The 19,807-nt window shown below is 39.3% G+C and overlaps 1 protein-coding gene across 1 annotated transcript in view; it reads left to right on the plus strand.

Moving 5' to 3' along the window:
* slc1a7b (solute carrier family 1 member 7b) overlaps window positions 1–19,094 on the plus strand; it is a 34,930-nt gene extending 15,836 nt beyond the window's left edge. The window contains exons 3-11 of the mRNA XM_054602651.1: window positions 9,021–9,236; window positions 13,738–13,780; window positions 13,872–14,103; window positions 14,222–14,321; window positions 15,469–15,702; window positions 16,572–16,766; window positions 18,244–18,378; window positions 18,555–18,654; window positions 18,837–19,094. Coding sequence (XP_054458626.1) covers window positions 9,021–9,236; window positions 13,738–13,780; window positions 13,872–14,103; window positions 14,222–14,321; window positions 15,469–15,702; window positions 16,572–16,766; window positions 18,244–18,378; window positions 18,555–18,654; window positions 18,837–19,094 — 1,513 coding nt within the window. The remainder of the gene's footprint in view (window positions 1–9,020; window positions 9,237–13,737; window positions 13,781–13,871; window positions 14,104–14,221; window positions 14,322–15,468; window positions 15,703–16,571; window positions 16,767–18,243; window positions 18,379–18,554; window positions 18,655–18,836) is intronic.
* The last annotated feature ends 713 nt before the right edge of the window (window positions 19,095–19,807 follow it).

Below are 19,807 nucleotides of genomic sequence, written 5' to 3' on the forward strand. Positions count from 1 at the left end.
AGGTGAATTGCTATATACATAAAGGAGAAAATAAAACGATAATATCTAGGGCCGTACTGAATAGTTCATATTGTTGACATGCAAATTCTAAATGAACATTCAAATGCTGCACATCTTTTTTTTGCTTGTCTAGTCATTGTGTTTAAACCCAGTATTTATGCGCAGCTGCGACTACAGATGAGGCTACACTCACGTTATTAGTATGATACTATTTGAGGAATTAGATTCCAGTGGTGGCTGCATAAGACTGTTTCTGACTAGTTGTATTCCAGATATTTCCACTTACTCCAGAGTTCAAGTTCAAAATCATAATTCATTTAAAAAATATTCACAACATATTTTTACCGAACAAAATATTCTCGCGTGTATAAAAAATATTCTTCCGTGTATATTCTAACATGTCGCGTGTCCAAAGTGAGCCAACCTTGACCCTGCTCGTCCTTTGGGTCCCCAGTAATCGCCCACATAGGGTGAAGTAGATCGGATGCACAGTTCTCGAGATATGCGAAGGACACGCGCACAGAGACAGAGATTCCTTTTCTTATAGGAAGCTGTTGTGTTGGATTGTAAGTATCCAATATTAAATATCCATTCGTAACTGTGTGTGAGTGTGTTGCCTTCTGTCCCTGAATGAAAGCAGTGGGGGATTAAGCCTCTTTACATTCACAAGAGAAATCCATCAAACCACTAACACTGATTTCATGCCGGCCTAGCACTCGGATCACACTGCTCTCTATGTGGTTACTGGTGGATCCTCTGGTGGTTACTGATGTATACATTTAACATGAAGACGTAAGTTTAAAGCTTTAAAATCACTGTACTTTATCGCCAACACATTTCTTAGTATGTGAATTATTCATATGCATCACTGAATGGATTAGAAGCAGCAGTTTAGCCCTCTGAATGATTTGCCTCTGGAGACGATGAGCGGATAGCCATCCTCAATGCAATACCCTGAAAAAAGAGACAATGATGCATTGGGACAATACCTTTTATAAAAGATTATTTGAAAACGAGAGCAGTTTTCCACATTGTTTAACTTCTATGCGGTCTCATATCTCCAAGGCACTCCTTCAGCAGTCGGATGGCGCATTCAGCTTATGACTGCATTGCCAGCATTTGTGAGTTGAATAGAATTGACTTCATTATTTAACATTTAGAGCATGGGGTTTTCAAAGTCTGAGACTGTCTGCCTCCCCTCAGGCAACCTTTAAAAAAGCCTCCACTGAAACTGGTTGGAGCACTTTAAAAAACATCAGAGTTAGAAAGGTAAGCTAAAGAAGTTGAATTAATGAATAAGCCATATTTTTTTTTTTTTTTTTTTTTTAAATGACTGTAGCTTGGACAAATATGCGGAAAAATAACAAATGAGCAGAGTTCAATTTCATAACAGCAAACAAACATGGGGTTGGCCTGTGCCAAAAGAAAATTCATTTGGATCGCAATGTTAATAAATAACTGTTTAACCATTAATCAAGCAAAAAGAAGCTAAAAAAACCAAAACTATTATTAATGCATGTTAATAATGCTGTCGCTGTTAGTCTCTTTGTCTAAAAGTGGAGATGTCAACGGGTACATTTTCATTTCTGTCCTTAAGGTGGCGCAAAACTGATCTGTCAATGACGGAGTAGCTTCTCCTCGTGGAGAATCTCTATGTGCTAAACAGTAATTAATGGGTTTGTGAATGAGTGTCTTTGAGACGGTCCCCCGTAGACGAATGACAGCATCAGTTGTTTCAGCAAGTGCCCCAAAGTGACATGAATTTACATTTGACCAAGCCATCTAGTGGCCTCTGTTATTATAATTTGGGCAAATGAGGAAGGCAGGTGAAGTTGGCTGTGTGACTTCATAGAGAGAAGAAATCAACAATATTGCAACAGCCTACTGCTAAACTGATCGTTGATTTCAGTAAAAAGGAGGAGAAGACACACACCCCCTGTCGACATCAATGGTGCCGACCGTAAGATCACCACCATCATTTGTAATTATTTTATCTGACAGTGAGTTATTCCAACTGTCTGCCTCAGGGTTCGTCTCATATTAATCTAGTATACATCCGAACCTTTCTTGCATACAAAAAATTCACATTCTTGGCTGTAACACACTACATACTCGTTATGTCATACTTAGTAGAGCAGTGGGGAATATACCAAATGTCAATACCACGGGCTAATTTATCTTATTGTAATTCTATCATTAGGCAAATGTGTTATTATTACTTCTACACTTTATATCTATTATCATTTACTGATGTGATTTTTTTTATTCTTAGATTGTACATTTTTCGCAATCTCAGGCTCAAGAATTTCTTTCAGGATTAATTAAGTTATCTTATATCATTGAGCCAATCAGGTGAATTGCTATCTACATAAAGGAGAAAATAAAACGATAATATCTAGGGCCGTACTGAATAGTTCATATTGTTGACATGCAAATTCTAAATGAACATTCAAATGCTGCACATCTTTTATTTGCTTGTCTAGTCATTGTGTTTAAACCCAGTATTTATGCGCAGCTGCGACTACAGATGAGGCTACACTCACGTTATTAGTATGATACTATTTGAGGAATTAGATTCCAGTGGTGGCTGCATAAGACTGTTTCTGACTAGTTGTATTCCAGATATTTCCACTTACTCCAGAGTTCAAGTTCAAAATCACAATTCATTTAAAAAAGATTCACAACATATTTTTACCGAACAAAATATTCTTCCTTGATCCTTGATTTTGCCTACCAAAAAACAACTTCAACCTAACTGCACCATAAATTACAATCACATAAATACAATGAAATTATATATAAACACATTTTTCACCATTTTCTTTTAAGGGTGATGACAATATCATTAATTGTGATCACAGACATTCAAAGCTTCATTCCAAAAAAATTTTAAAAAATGATATCGCTTAAAACCCAAACAATAACAAATTCCAACACTGCATGACCCTTGTTCTGAATAAAACACAAATGAATCAACAAATATGGTCCAATTCAGAACTTCCTCAGAAACAGAAACCTTTACCATAACTTGCCACGGTTGGCCATAATAATAATTTAAAAAAAACTTTCTTACCTGCAGCTACACTTCCACAGGTGGACTCTCCCGAGTCTCCTGGGCTTTGAGTTGAAAAAGGTTGATTATGTCTTTAGTGTCAATTAGTTCTTTTTCAAACTACGAAAGTGTCAGGTTGTATGTAAATAGTCCACCCAGTTATTGTGGACTATTTCAGGTGCTTCTGGATCCGGTTTGTTGCGTAGAAAAGTCTCCCAACGCTGCAGGACGTCAGAGGGAGCCCGGGTCATGATGGCCCTGGTAACAGCTGGTTCCTCTGTAGCTGATAGATCCGGTGGTGTCCCGACTGACTTTCATGGCTCTCATGGGAAGTCCATGAGGAAGTGGCTGCCGCCGCTTCTCCTTCATTACCAGAACCAACAAACATCTGACGACCACCATCAATAGACACGACCTGGTCCAAACATGCTTCATCCTCTTCTAGACATGTTTTTCTTCTTCTTTTTCAGTTCTATGGCTGGTGGCTACCAACTTTAAGGGGCATTACCTCCACCTACTGTGTTTGAGTGTTGACCACAGTTATCGTTCCCCTTTTCACAACAAACATGATACAAACAACAAAAAGAATAAAAAATAAATAATTCACTCAACACTAAATTCTCTTGACAAGCCCCTTGACAGTGTCCAAATAATCCTGGCGGATGTTTAATTGTTATGTCCAGTGTTTTATTAAGTCTTTTGCCCACTTCTCGCTGCACAAAGGTCCCGTCCCTTGTTTCCTGTGTATCAGCTGCGCTGCCACTCTTTAATGATGTTACTTTTTATGATTCCCTTTGCTTCAGCTTTCTTGAGTAAGAAGTACATGATCTCCTCATGTTTCAGAGCCTGTTTTGCTACTGCATCCACAATATCATTACCATTAATCCTTCTGGGAGCCGGAATCCACATGTTATCAAAATACTCATATTCTTAAATCTGTTCAGAGTTTCATATATCATTACATTACATTACAGTCATTTAGCAGACGCTTTTATCCAAAGCGACTTACAGGAAGTGTATTCAACATAGGTATTCAAGAGAACTACTAGTCACCAGAAGTCATAAGTGCATCTCCTTTCTTAAACAATCATATATCTTATTAACAATATCCTGCCTACTGTGTGATGTTAATGATTGCAATGACATTAATGCAGAACATGATCCGTACATAGAATAACCTTTAGAATTTGTTACTCTTCTATCTGCTGTAATGCTTTTGCAATTGCCATCATCTCAACCGTCGAGATAAATGATATGATGTTCTTCTTATAACAAAAACTTGCCAGACTGGTATACTAAAAGCAAAACATGTATTAAGATCCTTCGTTCTATATACTGGGACATAGGTTGGATATTCTGTCAGTAGTCCATCCTCAACCAAGACTGCAATATTTCCAAAATCATAATGTACCTGCACTTTTTCTAGACTATACAAATCGACTGACGCTGAGTGAAACAGCCAGGGTGGAGCAACTGGCAGGGGTGCTATAATTTCTGGCTTAATGTTATGTCTCTACCAGCTTTTCCACTGCTCCACGCAAAAACTGAAAAGATCTTCGGAATGCCCTGGAAGATTTGCCCAGTAGTTCATCATTAACTGTTTGCATTAACTTCCTCTTGTATTTTCATGGTATGATAGCTGTTCCCTCCCCTTTTCCACAATTCCCTGTCATCGGCAAACAACTAGCGTCAAATATCACCCTGCACTTGAGAAAATAAAACATAATTTACCGTAATAGAAAAGAGTATTGGGCTAATGATACTGCCCTGAGGAGTGCCATTTTCTGTCGTACATTCCTGATAAGGCTGCCCGATTCTGACTCGAAGAGGTCTATCAAATAAAACGGATAATAATCACTGATGCATTAATAACTTGAGCTTTCCTAACCTGTTTCCAGACACTTATCAGGGTCCATGGTTCCTCTCCCACTCCCATCCAGCCAGATGGCGAATTCCCCACATAGACACAAAAACACATAAATGCTTAAGCCTTTCATAACAGATTCCATTCTTCTTAGGAGATGTTAGTCCTGATCTTATTTATCGCCCTCTTCATTTCTTCCAAAGTGTATTCTCTCAAGAAATCCAGGACTAGCTGCTCTGGTAATTACTCTACCTCTATTGCCATCCTCAGTCAGAACTATGGATTTGAGTGCCTTTGCTTTTCATCTCTGCCTTCGCTTCATCAGACACTGCCGCCTCCTCCCCAATCTTACGTGATGAATTGCTGCCATTCCCTTCCGATTCCTCTCATGCTTTTAATCGTGTTCCAAACATCTCCCACAGCTCCCACAATTTCACTACAAAAGGTCTGTCAGCTTTGCCTTTTTGCATCACGTTTTTTTCACATCATATTTTCCTAACCTTTGCTTGTGCTTGCTTATATTTAATTAAAGTCTGAAAATGATGAGTTCTTCTTAATATCCTGAGAGCTTCATTCCTTTCTTTCACTACTTTACCCTGATCATCTCTCCACAAGGGAAAACACCCGTCGCTTCATTCTTCCTTTACTTCAAAAAATTGACTGGTTAGCCAATTTAATTATCCATCCATCAATTTGATCTATTCCTGTCTAACAGCTCGCATATAAATGTAAAAATGTCCTATTTTGTACTGCTAAATAACCATCCCCTCAAAACGTCCCCTTGTTTCCTATTTCTTTGTAGTTATGGGCTACAAAACACTAGAAAATGATCACTACCTACTGATGTTTCTCCTGACACATCCCACTCCCATCTCCCTACTAAATTCCTAGAAATTAACGTTAAATCTAGAGCTGTGTGCACATCTAATCTAATCCGTCTCGATGATGAGCTGCCGCCTTTACAATTACTTGTATTTTCTCTGTATTGTAGCATTTACTGCTCCTGCTATTAAAGTGACTTGATTATTTAAATCAACCATCACATCCCCCTCATTTGTCTGGTCTGGTTCTGTCCTGGTTTTCCCTCTACTCTCTAATCTTTCATCATGTCCTCCCCTCTGTCTCACTGTCTTTACTGCCTCTGCATGTGTGGCCTTGTTCTGAACTCTTACCTGCTGTCTTTCCCTTCTCATCACTTCAGATCCCCAATACGTTACGATGTGATTGCCACCTCTGTGACAGCATTTTGGTCGCCTCTGATCACATTCATACTCGTGATCTTCTCCACATCTGACACATCTTTGGCCTTATGATCTTTGGCCCCTCGTTGGCTTTGGGACGTACTCTCTCTTACGCCATAGCTGAACACGTTGTTTTCTTTGGTAGCACTTCAAGCACAACACACAGTCTTTCCTCACTCTCTCAGGTTCAATTATATCGCTATCTTGTTTTGTATCTCCCCGCTATCATCATTATCGTTTACAATAGGAACTCCTTTTCTTGTTTTGTTGCAAAGTGCATACTCGCGTCAGTCCAGACCAATTTAGTCCCCTCCCGCCATCGCCCCCGCCTCCTACTAGACGTGTCTTTTGAAGCTGCTCAGAGACACCTGCTGAGCCAGTTACGTAGCGTTAGCAGCTAGCTACACGAAACCCGCCTTCTGCCTGCGCGCTATATAGCGTAACGTAAGTCACCTGACACGTGACGTCAGTCAGTCACGTTGTAGAGGACGTTTTAAATATGTATTTATTTTAAACAGCGAGCTATATTATATTCTAAAATGCCTCAAGACAAACCAATTAAACAAAACAAAAAAAGCAATCAAACAAATTAAAGAAAGGTAGGAGGTTAGGGTGGATTGGTAGGTCAACAAAATGTTGGACTTTTGTTGCCTTCAAATACAAATTGAGCTTGTGGATAAAAAAATGTCATCTATACAAGGGGCTCTCAAAGTTTTGATACTTCAGGGCCCACCTCTGATTGTTAAAACAATTCCAATGACCATCTTTTCCAAATAAATGAGAATAAAAACATAACAAGACAAAGAAAGAGAAAAAAAGAACGTGTTATGCCACCGTCAGCTGAGCATAATCAATATACTGCTTGCCCTGGCCCATCACTGCCTGCTATTATTAATCCCAATTTAACGTTTTTAGATTTCATCACCACACACTTTGGACCTTTTTCTGGCAAGGGGTTGTTTCCCACGTCACTTTTTAATAAAAAAAAATGTTATAAAAAATTGTGTTACTGCAGTTGGCAATGTTAGCTATAGCTAACAGTGGTAAAACACAGTTGTCTCTACCTGACTTGCCTGGTGACATTCAAACAGTATTGGTCATTGAAATCATTCATTTTTTTTCAATAGCCACGTTATTTTTTGCGAATTCTTGAGCACATTTTGATTTAAAATTACTAGCTTTGTAATTACATAAAAAATATAAAAATAAAAGAAGGATTAATCATGTCATCCTGACGGCATTTTAGTTTTGCATTGGTGCCAGAGTTTGGCTCCAGATGTATTGAATTTAATGGGGTGGGCATGGCAAGTCCCACTTAAACCATCATATCTTTGTTTTTCACATTTGACTTGAAAATTCTTCCACAAAATAAAAATAAAAACATATTTTGTGATGTTCACTAATGTTCTTTTCTGAATGTGTTTATTTGTTCTCCCAGTTTTTGGTCTCCAAAAAGATCATGGCTCAGTCAGCTACTCCACATAGCTCAATTCAAGATAGCTACATCATGACAGAACTATTATCACTGAACATACTGAAAATATTTTATAAGATTAATTTATTAATTTTCTATAGAGGCATTGAAGATTTGGCAGTTAGCGCCTCCTCCTGACAATTACAGGAAACATTGTTGAGCGAGCTGGCCATCGTTAGCCCTCCTGAATATCATTTTATATAGTTTACAGTTTGATATTTGGTTAGTTATTGATAACAAAGATGCTCTATAACAATAAAATACATGAATACTACCAGCTTGGCACCAATGAAGGTTCAGAAAGGTAATGACCTATCCCTCTTTTATAGGTTCTGTGACTTAATGCAGGAAATGCAAAGGGATAATGACAACCAGGTTCCATTGGGAATATCAACATTTTCTTCAGACAGGTTACAAAATTATGCAAAAATACTTGATACGTTTAAAATGACAATATATCAACTTACCGTCCACCAAAAATGAACTTCCATGGCCTCCACCATCTGAAAAGGCCAGCAATCACGTCATATCTTGTGAATGCTGAGCTTTCATAAAAAAATGTCACGACACAAGATTGGGCCTGTCATACAGACTCTTCTCATGAACATGGTGAACACAACACCATCTGAAGGCAGCACTTAACACGGGAGACTGCTGTTCATTTCCTTTATTCCGACCAATAGTCAACTGAAATTGCTCCTAAATGTCTTTACAAATGGCATGGACAGTTTTGTTACATAGTTTGGAGGACTTGTTGGGTACCTTACATCTGAAAAAAGCAACACTGTCCCAACCATGAATGTCCAACTAATGTTTTAAGTCCCTTTTGAACCAGGGGACACAGCAGATGAGAAACAACCTCACCACAGTAGTTTGTCTGGAGCTTTCAATTCTATCACAGGATGTTCCTGAGCAGATGAAGTATGTTGAGTTGTGACATTGGAAACAAATGTTGGCAAAACAATCTCATCAAAAGATTTCAAAGTGCTGAGAAAATTCCAGAGAATGGACCTTGTGGTGAGATTGTTTTTTTTGATAAGAATGTACAAGTTTTGTATTAGAGGTTTTCAAATAGATTGAAGGACTACAGACTCCTGAACAGATTAAGAATGTCGTCCAACGTCTTAGCCTTGAAAGACAATTTCTTACATCTTACATTGGCTTCATTCAGAAAACCGTTGTAACCAAGCTGTTGTAATTATTACTTTTTACAGATACATGGTTTTACACCTCACAAGAATATCAACATGTTTTCGAAGTGAGCAGCATGCAAGAATTCGTTTTTTTTACTGATGGATTGCATTGACACATTTGCTTTAACGTGGTTCAACATGCATTGTTTAAATAAAGCACTAACTATCAGTCTAACTGGAATGTTTCCTCTTCCAGTTTGATGTCAGGACTGGCTGCCCTCGACGCCAAGTGTTCCAGTCGGCTTGGTCTGATCACAGTGTCCTATTACCTGTGGACCACCTTTGTAGCCGTGGTAGTGGGAATCATTATGGTCTCCATCATCCACCCGGGCGGTGCGGCTCAAAAAGAGGACTCCGAGGACAGCGGCAAGCCTATCATGAGTTCTGCTGACGCTCTGCTTGACCTCATCCGGTAGGAACATCATGACTATTTAAGTGCACATCATGAACAACCGATTCCTCGTTCATGATTATAACATAAATGAGCGATGCTCAATGCATGGCAATTATTGAAGTAGGCTTTTTGTCGGACTGAAATGGTACAAATGGAGCACATGTTGTTCAGTTGTTTGTTGTGGGAAATCTGCTCAACAGCAGAAGAAGTCATGTATATACGGTAAGTGTTTTCCTCACATTAATCAGTGGCTTCAGTACAGTCATTGTTAGGTGGTCTGTACGTTCACATCAGGAAGTGACTGATTGGCAGAGAACAAACGGGGCTTGGGAGGGCTGCGGTGAGCTACAGACTCAGCCGTCTTCTGATATAACCCCCACTGAAAGCTGCAAACAGATTATTTCTGTGCTGCAGGGGATTTGTCTTGTCAGGGTTTAAAGGTGATGTATGGTGCTGAATTCTGAAGAGAGTGACATGCAGAAAAGGACCAAAAGAGGATGAGATGTAAGGAGATTGATCCATAGTGTGCATGCATAGATACACAGTATACAACATATACTTAAAAATAGAATATAAAAGAATATCAGTGTGGTGAGAGCAGTCTGTCCCATTTACAGCAGTTTTTTGAGGCCATTATAATGATAAGGTTATGAGTGAGAAATTTAGAAATGTATAATACATTTCAAGAGAAAATAGTTGTACTTGTAATACTATGGGGTAAAGGTCTTAATGTATTCATATACATTGTGTGTATATGAATAAGTGCGTAGCTTATGTATCTAAATGAGGCCTGGGGAGGATCTGAAGGTCTTAGTAAAGGGTTTACCATTATTGTGAGTTTTGCACATAAGTAGCACATTATCATAGGTTTAAAGGGTTACCCTAGAGATTTGGTATTGAGGTCCGCGTTTAAAAAAATAATGGTCAAAATCACAGCAGCACAGGCCAAGACATCCCCACTTTTATTTGTTTGTATGGATCCACCCATAGACTTTATATAGATGAACAACACGTCTCCAGTTCCCATCTTAAAATTTTGAACTAATCATGAGCACAGCCACAGCTAGTTAGCGTGAGCCACCTAGCTGCTACGCTAGCACCACGGTAGCTGTTTGGCTAGAGAGACACAACAACAAACATGTTCTCTCTATAAATAAATTTACAATCAAATTGACACATGTTCTATTACACAGACGTGTCATTTGAGTTTCAGAAACGTCACATTCCATTGCAAAATATTAATTTTAGTTTTTTAGTAAGTCTGTCCTTGACAGGCAGAGTTTATTAACCATACTGCAGCTGTCCACAAGGGGGCGATGGATATGTTTTGGTTCACAGCAAGAGTTATCATGTCTTCCATCTTTATGTACAGTCTATGGTCAAGATCCAGAAATGCTAGATGCCACACTTGTCATAATTCAATTTTTAATACAATTAACCATTTCTAAAAAATGGTTTGACTCACCCTTCAGACTTAAAGGCCGTTTAGACAGAATGCGACAACAGCACCATTACACTCTGAGACACATTATTTCAAATGCGGGCCTCTCGCCATGCGCTAAGCCCAAAGTTTAAACTAGGGCACAGCACTGAACCCCGCAGGTCAATTCATGTTCTGTCCGGCAATCCCTCAATCATAGATATGCTCTATGATTCGCAATTTAGCACGTTTAATGGGGTTGGAAACTGAATATTAACATACAACATTTTTGTTGTATAATTCTTTCTCCAAATACTTTATTTTCATGGTATTATATATACACATTTTTTTTTATTAGTGGCCCTATTTTACATGACCCTATTAACAGAACAACAAACATTTTGTATTTTGATTTTTTTTGTATTTATTATTATTTAAGTACAAAAAAAATGCATTTAATGTTCGCACAGCATGTTCCCATGGCAATGTCATTCAGACATTTGTGGCTTGCTGGCTCTTCCCAGACGGCACAGTAGCAGTGGAGTAGTTTAACATTTTAATGTGTAAAATAACATGATCCATATGATATTTTATTCCTTAAGTGCTATCAATGGTGTGTGATTCCAGTACTGCAGACATAGAACCTTATCTGTGAGCTCATAGGTGTTTTACTTCCTTAGCTTAGAAACGTTATGTGCTGTTGCTCATGAATATAAATGGGAATGGGAAATTATCTGATGCTTCGTGCAAGATGGCACAAGAATAATATCAGACATAATTGGTTATAAAAGGTGGACCAAACTGGAGTAATAGCACCTCACGGGAGCAAACCTCATCCTGACAATATCCTTCTTTTTCAGACTGTTTGGTATTTGCCTCAAATCCTGAGACAGGATTAAAAAACGTTGGTTGTCTTAAGCTTTTCAGTTCCCGTTTTCTGGGACGACTTCATTGTTGACTAAAAACATTTAATCTTCTTTAATAATCAGACCCAGCATCAGTAAACAGGACTATTAAGAGTCACCTGTCATACATTGTGCCTCTGCAAGTCTAATCCGAGCATTTTATTTCATGCTCTTGGTGGAGCAATGGGCAGAGTGTAAGTCCAGGCTGCTTATCAGAGAGCAGTGTGCAGAGCTGCGTAGGCTGGCTGAATGGATCAGCAGGTCACCTCAAGACCGGAGCTAGTATAAACTCTTAACAGTGGGACTGGTTCAAACTGCATGTTTGCATGTGTAATTACAAAGCTGAGGAGATCAAAAGTAATATTAACAATTCATATTTTACTTTGGAGACTTAAACCTGCATTTTATCCATTAAAATATACATATTGATTAGTACAGCCTGAAGTTCGGATTCTATTTCACTGTGGGTCTCTGTTGAGTCAAAGGGAAGAATTGATTACTCCTGAGTTTGGCATTTGAATGCAGTATACAGTGGCCATTTAATAACTTGTGTGCGCAATAATGTTCTCATAACCTCTGGATTAATACAATAAAGCATCTTATAACTGCTACAATTACTCAGGGTACGTTAAGAAATACTTCCAGACTTTCCATTTTACCCCCTTGATGTTACACTTTAGTCTATGTTTATGGCCACTGGTAGAAACAAATAGTGAGAGATTTCAAGAATACATCAGTTTCACAAGAAGAGTTTTTGAGTGGAAAAAAGGTCTTCATTTTTTGAAAGAAACTGTAAAATTTTGAAAGGTTTTTTTACAGTTTCTTATACTTAATGTACAGTCCTTATACTTAATTAAAAAAAAGAAATGTCTTAAAGTTTTGAAAAGAAAAGTCATACTATTCTGAGAATCTTTTTTTTAATATCTTGAAAAGAAATCCTTAGTCATAGTTTTATCCAGATTCTTCAACAAGTCAGTCAATTCAAGACAACAAGGGGTTTGGATCCCTGTGTCAACACAGGGACTTTGGGCAAAGTCAGAGATAATATTTTGTGATTGTGAATCTTAATGAACAGGTTATATTTTGTTGTTTTATAGGTTTACTTTTTGAAAATCTAATGGTTAGGTTTTGGTTACAGTGCATATAAAGATCTGGTTAAGATGACTATTTGCATGTTATGGTTTGGTTGGATTTTAGAAAAAGATCATGTCATTACTGTTATACCCTGTACAGGGGTACAGTGAAGAGTTATAAAGTCAGGGCACTGACCACTGAGTATTGTCAGTTGCAACTATGCATACAATTAGCTAACATTTGCTGCCATAAACTGCTGGTCATAGCAAAACCCCTCAGAGTATGAATGCTGTTTCTGTAAGTGATTTTTCAAAGCAACTTCATAGTTGTGTGGGATGAAAGTTAAACTTCAGGTCGTACCAGAAACCTCTTTTCTCTTTTATTTGTTTCAGTCAAATAAACTCTGCTTCTTGTTTTTATTGAATTGTAGAATGTCATACAAATTATAAACTATTGTTTTAAATTACTGGGAACATAAGGTGAGGTCACGCCTGCCTGAGTCGGCACTGTGTTACACAACTGCAGTCAAACAGACCAGCAAGCAAATTTATTTCAGAATGATTTGATTTGTTAAAACAGGAGGGTAAAACTTACATATTACATCCTTTTTCTCTTTTTTTTTTTTTTTTTTTTTTTTTTACCTTGGAGCCACAATTAAAGAGAGTAATCTTTTTTCTTGTTTGTTTTTTGTATAAATGTGAATAATTATGTTTCCTGCCACCAACGCTCCTGGAAAGAGGTTACAGAGTGAAACCTGAACAGTTCACACTTTCAGGCTCCTGCTCTGTAATATGTCAGCTTGACCGAAACACTGGGATGTTTTGTTTGAAACTTGCTGACTCTGACTTACTGCCATGTCATTTACCAAAACAAGAAAACTCGAAAATATCTGAGCTTTGCAGTGAAGAAGGATTTGATTGATATAGATAAAGAATGTAATGTATAATGTTACTTGCAGTAGACAAGCATACCGATGTTAAAAACTATTAAACTGATGGGGAAAAGGGCTTTATACCCCCAAAAGCATACAGTTTATAATTGTTCGCATGCTTTCTTATTGTTCTACCTTTCTGAACCATACAACAGATTCATTTAACATGTGTGCCTCTTTGCCTCGCAGCAACATGTTTCCATCTAACCTGGTCCAGGCCACATTTCAGCAGGTGAGACAATCAATAACGCACACACATCGCTTTTAAAACCCAAAGACAAGGTCTTTTTTTTCTGATTCCTTTTTCTATTCCCTGGCAACAGTATAGAACAAGCAGCGAGTACCTTGTGAAACCCAAGCCAACGATGAGTCAGGCCCAATCCGAGTCCACTACCCGGAGAGCGCTTATTTACGGTATCCAGGACGATAATGGAACCGACATCCAGAACTTTGCCCTTGACCTGACTCCACCACCTGATGTGCTCATACGCATTCGGGAAGGAACAAGCGATGGAATGAATGTCCTTGGAATTGTGATCTTTTCAGCCACCATGGGTAAAACGCTGCACCATTCTCGTCCGGATTGTGCTGTGGCTTCGATTAGAATTTATCACTGCAAATTGAAATGCTTTCATCCATCATTTTTTAAAGATGCTGCTGTTTGTTTTCACAGGTATTATGTTGGGGAGGATGGGGCCAAATGGCAGCGCATTGGTGAACTTCTGCCAGAGCCTGAATGAGGCCGTCCTTAGAATTGTTGCCATTGTTATATGGTAATGCTCCCTTTAGACATACTTTACTTCAGGAAGCTATTGACAACTTAAAGGATGCACGTGCAGCAGGACGGTCAACAACTCACTGCCACAATGTTATGATGTGCAATGGTTAAGGCATAAATCAGTCCAACACGTTCTAGGTTTACCTCATAACCTTAGGGAGCTTTCATAGCTGCCTCAGCAGTGCTAACTAGCTAGAGTGTCCAGATAAGAAAAAAACAGTGAATCAGAACAAACCAGCTGATAGATAGCTATTAAATAAGAATCACAGCTAGAAGAGTACAGAAGCATAAGAAAGTTAAGGTTAGCGTATAAAATGTCCTGACGTTTGCCTGCTACAAAAGTATAGCCCTATTTTTCCGGATTTTTCTAACATTATCATGTATAAACGTAAGAATTAGAATAAAGTTATGTCAGCATATGCAATTTCTGCTGTTTGCCAGCGGCAAGATTAAAGAGCAGGCAAAGGATATTTGTTATGTTAGCATGTACGTGAAAATTCTAATGCTTACCTAAAAAGATATTCCAGACACATATGTATGCTAGATGATACAGGGGAAGTTTCAGTCCTCAGAAACTATTTCAACTCAGGATTTAATTAATTTATAGTAAAAGCCATTTCTTTTTTAGTACAAATCATTTTTTGTATTTAATAAATGTTCACTTGTTTTTCACTTTACCCACAAATTCTAAGCTTAACAACATGATGCATTTTCTATTCAAAGCTATCAGTTAGCCATATCTGTGAACTGTCACTAAATGACACACAGGAAATCTCCGCACTTTAAACTGATCCACAAACTATTGATCATAGAGGCTGACAAACTTTTGCGATATTCATTAAACAGCCATAAACACACAATAACAGTAGGAGCTGTCTTACCTAAATATAATATTATCACGTGCTAATCAGTTTCTGTGTAAAACTATCCATAACCTTATCATGAGCCAGGGCCCTATCAAGATTGCCTTTGCAATATTATTTTGCGATCGAGGAAATGTATGGTTTAACACCTAACTTGAGCATCTCATGATGCCGTTGCGTGAGAACCTGTCTATTGATGAATAAATCTTACAGTTGATTCATTTATAAAGGACTTCACAGCCACTGCTGCTGATTTTAAACTCCTCCTCGCTCTGACAGGTACTTCCCGTTTGGCATTGTGTTCCTTGTGGCCGGTAAGATCCTGGAGATGAGTGACCCGTCAGCCATGGGGAAAAAGCTGGGCTTCTATGCCATCACCGTGGTGTTTGGTCTGGTGTTGCACGGCTTGTTCATCCTGCCTTCCATGTACTTCTTCATCACCAAAAAGAGCCCCATCGTATATATACGGGGAATCCTGCAAGCCCTGCTAATCGCCCTGGCAACTTCTTCCAGGTAAAGGAAATGACCGAAAGCAGAACAAACTTGATTTACTTGTTTTTTTGTTTGTTGTAAAAAAATCGATATTTGTTTTTAATTTTCTCCTATGAATCAAAATGATATATCCTTGAGTCCAAATACCACTTATCCTTTCCTTTCCTATTCATTTACTGGAACCATACCATGAAAAGCCTCAAAGGGGCTGTGGGATTTCAGGAAACATCTGGTTCCTGTGGGATGAGATGGGAATGTAAAGGAACATTCCACGCATTTGATTAGACTGGCGGCTATCCATCTGCGTGCATGCATGCACATGTTGATATTTTGTGACATACCTGACACTGTCAGTGTTTTGTCATGTTTTGGCTTATTCACATTAGCAGACATAATGTTTGCTGTGGTAGACTTAAGACTGGTTTCACTTTCAACCCACATGGAAATGAATGGAACCAGTAGATGCCTGGAAGGTAGGAAAGCGACAAACTGAGAATCTGAAAAACAACAGCGTTCTTTGGAGAAAAAAAAAAAAAAAAAAAAAAGCTTTGGCGTTTTCCATTAAATGTTGTGAAATCAATCCTTGTTCTTGTGGCGGACTGGAGAGGGCAGTGTGTATTGAGATTCAATCAGTTTATTGTTTTTTTTGCCGTGCCAAGGCCAGAGTAAGTGCCTGCTACATGGCCATCAGCACACATGTGTTGTGTACCCAGCAAAAAGCAAATGCTGCATGCCCAATGTCTCATAAGAGTTCCAGCTGTCTCTCTCACCACTACCACGTGTTTACACACATGCTGGGGAGAAATTAGGGGGTGCTTATGTAATGATAATTTTTTTCCCCTGACCTTTGAATGTTCTGAGCTCTCTCTCTTGTTCTCTGTCTTCCTCAGCTCTGCCACATTGCCTATAACCTTCAAGTGCCTCTTAGAGAACAACCACATTGACCGCCGCATCATCCGTTTTGTGCTCCCCGTGGGCGCCACCATCAACATGGACGGCACCGCTCTCTATGAGGCCGTGGCAGCAATATTCATTGCACAAGTTAACAATTACGAGCTGGACTTTGGCCAGATCATCACCATCAGGTCAGTGGACTGTGCCGTACAACAGCTGTGCCTCTAAGCTCATTAACATGGGCAAGATATTACTGGGATTTTAAAGCAATGATATCAACCACAATAAGTCCTTCACACTGGCGAGCAGATATACACGATACATAATCTATTGCTTTTAAAGTATACAATTTAATATTCTGTGATTTTCTGACCTGAAGAGTTATTAATATTTTCAACACTGGCCTGAAAATGAATGCATAAGACGTTTCTGACAGACGTGGTTCTTTCAAGAACAAATCTTTCACTGTTGTGTTGTGACTCCCAGACTACCTGTAAAGAACAATGTCATTATTTAGTAAAGTTAGAATATAATTGACATCACCACTCTTTTGTGTTTTTCTCAACAGTTGTCAACCTCCCCTATATTTGCCACTGTATGTTTTTTTCCATATAATTCCATATAGCAACTGTAGATTGAAACTATCGGCTTATCTCTCTCTGAAAAGAGCCATGTGGCCTTGATAAACCACCATATCCAAGTCACGCCACTGCTGGACCTCCTGACCCCAACAACGACAACAACCCCCCCCCCTCCCCTCCCCAGCCTTCTCTCACCATAATGAGCAGTGGGATCATCCCATCCTCAGCTTCTGGATGTACCAGATATCAGACGTACACTAACATGTAGTACACTCTCCGCACAATCTCTACTTTTGTGCACTCATATTGTTTCACATAGAGGACGTCTCTTATCTGTATGTTGCTTGACAGTTGTTATGGAGACGTAGTCTGACTCATGAGGCCAGGCTCATCTTTTTTTTATTCCATCCCAAGAACAAATTAATAAGATATCATTAACTAAATCTGGTGTGTAAGTGCTCAACTTCCCCCTTCAAAGTCAGTAACTGCTGCAAGTAACCAGCTGAGTCTGTGAGAACACAGATACTAAAGGAGGGTTGTGTTGTATGAAGTTCTCCTTAGGCCAACGTGTAGAATTTTTTGTTCTTTTAACATCTTTTAAACTATTGTGATGATGGTGATGTTGTATAAAAATGTGTCTTTGAGTTAATTTAATGGTCCTGGGTATGGACCTGCCCAGTTCCCAACCCTATTGCCTGACAAGAGGCTAAACAAACAATGGTGAGGTATAATCATGGACAACTTGGTTACCAACGATGTGCCCTGTGAGACATCAGGCACCAATGAACTCCCTCAATTGTTCCTATCCGTTGCAACATGTTGACAACATGTACCCCCCTCAGTTAGAAAGGCTTGTTCATCCATCACTGGTCTTCCTGGTTAAGCTTTGCCTGGAGGACTCTATACCGGCACAACCTTTGGGATTCGGCCCCCCTATCGCCGCTGCCCTATTTCAGTGCTGGTGTTCTTGCTCTTGGTTTTTCTGAATAATTCTACAAGAGAGCCCAAAAAAATGGACAGTCAATTGGTCGTTATATTTTATATAGCTCCTATGTTAATAATTGACATCAGTTTTCTAAATCTCCAGTATCACAGCCACTGCAGCCAGTATCGGTGCAGCAGGGATACCACAAGCTGGACTGGTCACCATGGTGATAGTGCTAACATCCGTCGGGTTGCCAACTGATGACATCACTCTCATCATTGCAGTAGATTGGGCATTGTAAGTAGCATGTGTATCCACCTCCATCAGTCTTTGCCAAGGAGATCCAAACGAATACTAAATACCACAGCAAAAACACATGAACCCCATCTTTTTCATATCTTGTTCATTTGACCAAAATGTTCCGAAACATTTCCATTTTCAAGTTTAACTTCAAATGTCTTTCTCCTCTACAGAGACAGATTCCGCACCATGGTAAATGTAATGGGGGATGCTTTAGCCACAGGCATCATGGCGCATATCTGCAGGAAAGACTTCATGAAAGAGGGAGATGGGGTGAGTTTTAATTTTGGCTTCTTTACAATGCAGAAAGCGATAAAACTAACTGAGATTTGCACTACTGTGACACAAACCTGTGTCTTCAAAACATTGCAAGGGCTGGTTCTGATTGTTCGAGACCCCCATTTTTTTCTCCCAGTCCCCTAATTAATTTCCTTTGTGACCCTTTCGGCCCCCAGGTGCCTTTGATTTGCGAGCCCAAACCCGTGATGAACACCCCCGTTCTGCTGAACTGCCACAACAACAACGGCAATTACCGGCCCCCTTCTTCGGGGGTCAAACACCTTGTCCCCTCCGACGTGGCCCGGCTAATGCAGCTGGAGGAGGGCGTCCGGCCGCCTTCGGAGAGGAAGAAGCCTCCGATTCCCCCGAGGCACCTAAAGAAGGGCAAAGAGCACTGCACCATTGACATGAATGGCCTTGAGACCAACGTATAGCCTCCTCATGGAGTCTGATCGGGTGTCTGTGTGGACGGGCTGATCTTGGAGCGAAGGACACCCGTACACGTGGGAGGTCAGCGCAGCCAGGCTCATCTTCACCTCTTATTATTATTGTTGTGGGGGTAAAAACTCATTGGTGACAACATGTCCTGAAAAGAGAGAAACCCTAGTGGTGGGGAAATTATTAAGCATTGAAATGCTTTCTGTAAGGCTGGACAAGTATCACACTGACAGTGGAATTTGTCACACCAAAAGGACAACAATATGATTTAGTTCATAGAACTCGTCCTTGGTTTGGACCTGCAGCACCTAGACTGATTACAGGCATGCATTTATGAACTGATTTCCTATTTGATATCTACATTTTATATAATTTATGATTAGTTTTTTTCTGTGTGCAACATGTTAATAAGACAAGTGTTTGATTTGTTTTATACAACTGAAAGCAACCAGCTGTTTGTGTCATTATAAGAGACAAGACAGGGTTGCAAGTGTCTGGTTTTAGCTGAATGATCAGGAAAGTGAAATGCCCTAATAGTTTAATTTTGCCTTAACAAAGCTGGCGGTGCTAGGCTTGACGGGATGACAGGGGAGAGATGGGTTGAAGAAAAGATCGAAAATTTGACCTTCCCTCATGGCTGTGTTTTAACTTTGATACGTGGGGCAACAGCCTCAGGATCACTTGATTTAATTAAACTTTCCGGGCACTT

Source organism: Anoplopoma fimbria, chromosome 8 (assembly GCF_027596085.1).
Source record: "Anoplopoma fimbria isolate UVic2021 breed Golden Eagle Sablefish chromosome 8, Afim_UVic_2022, whole genome shotgun sequence".
NCBI classification, from domain to species: domain Eukaryota; kingdom Metazoa; phylum Chordata; class Actinopteri; order Perciformes; family Anoplopomatidae; genus Anoplopoma; species Anoplopoma fimbria.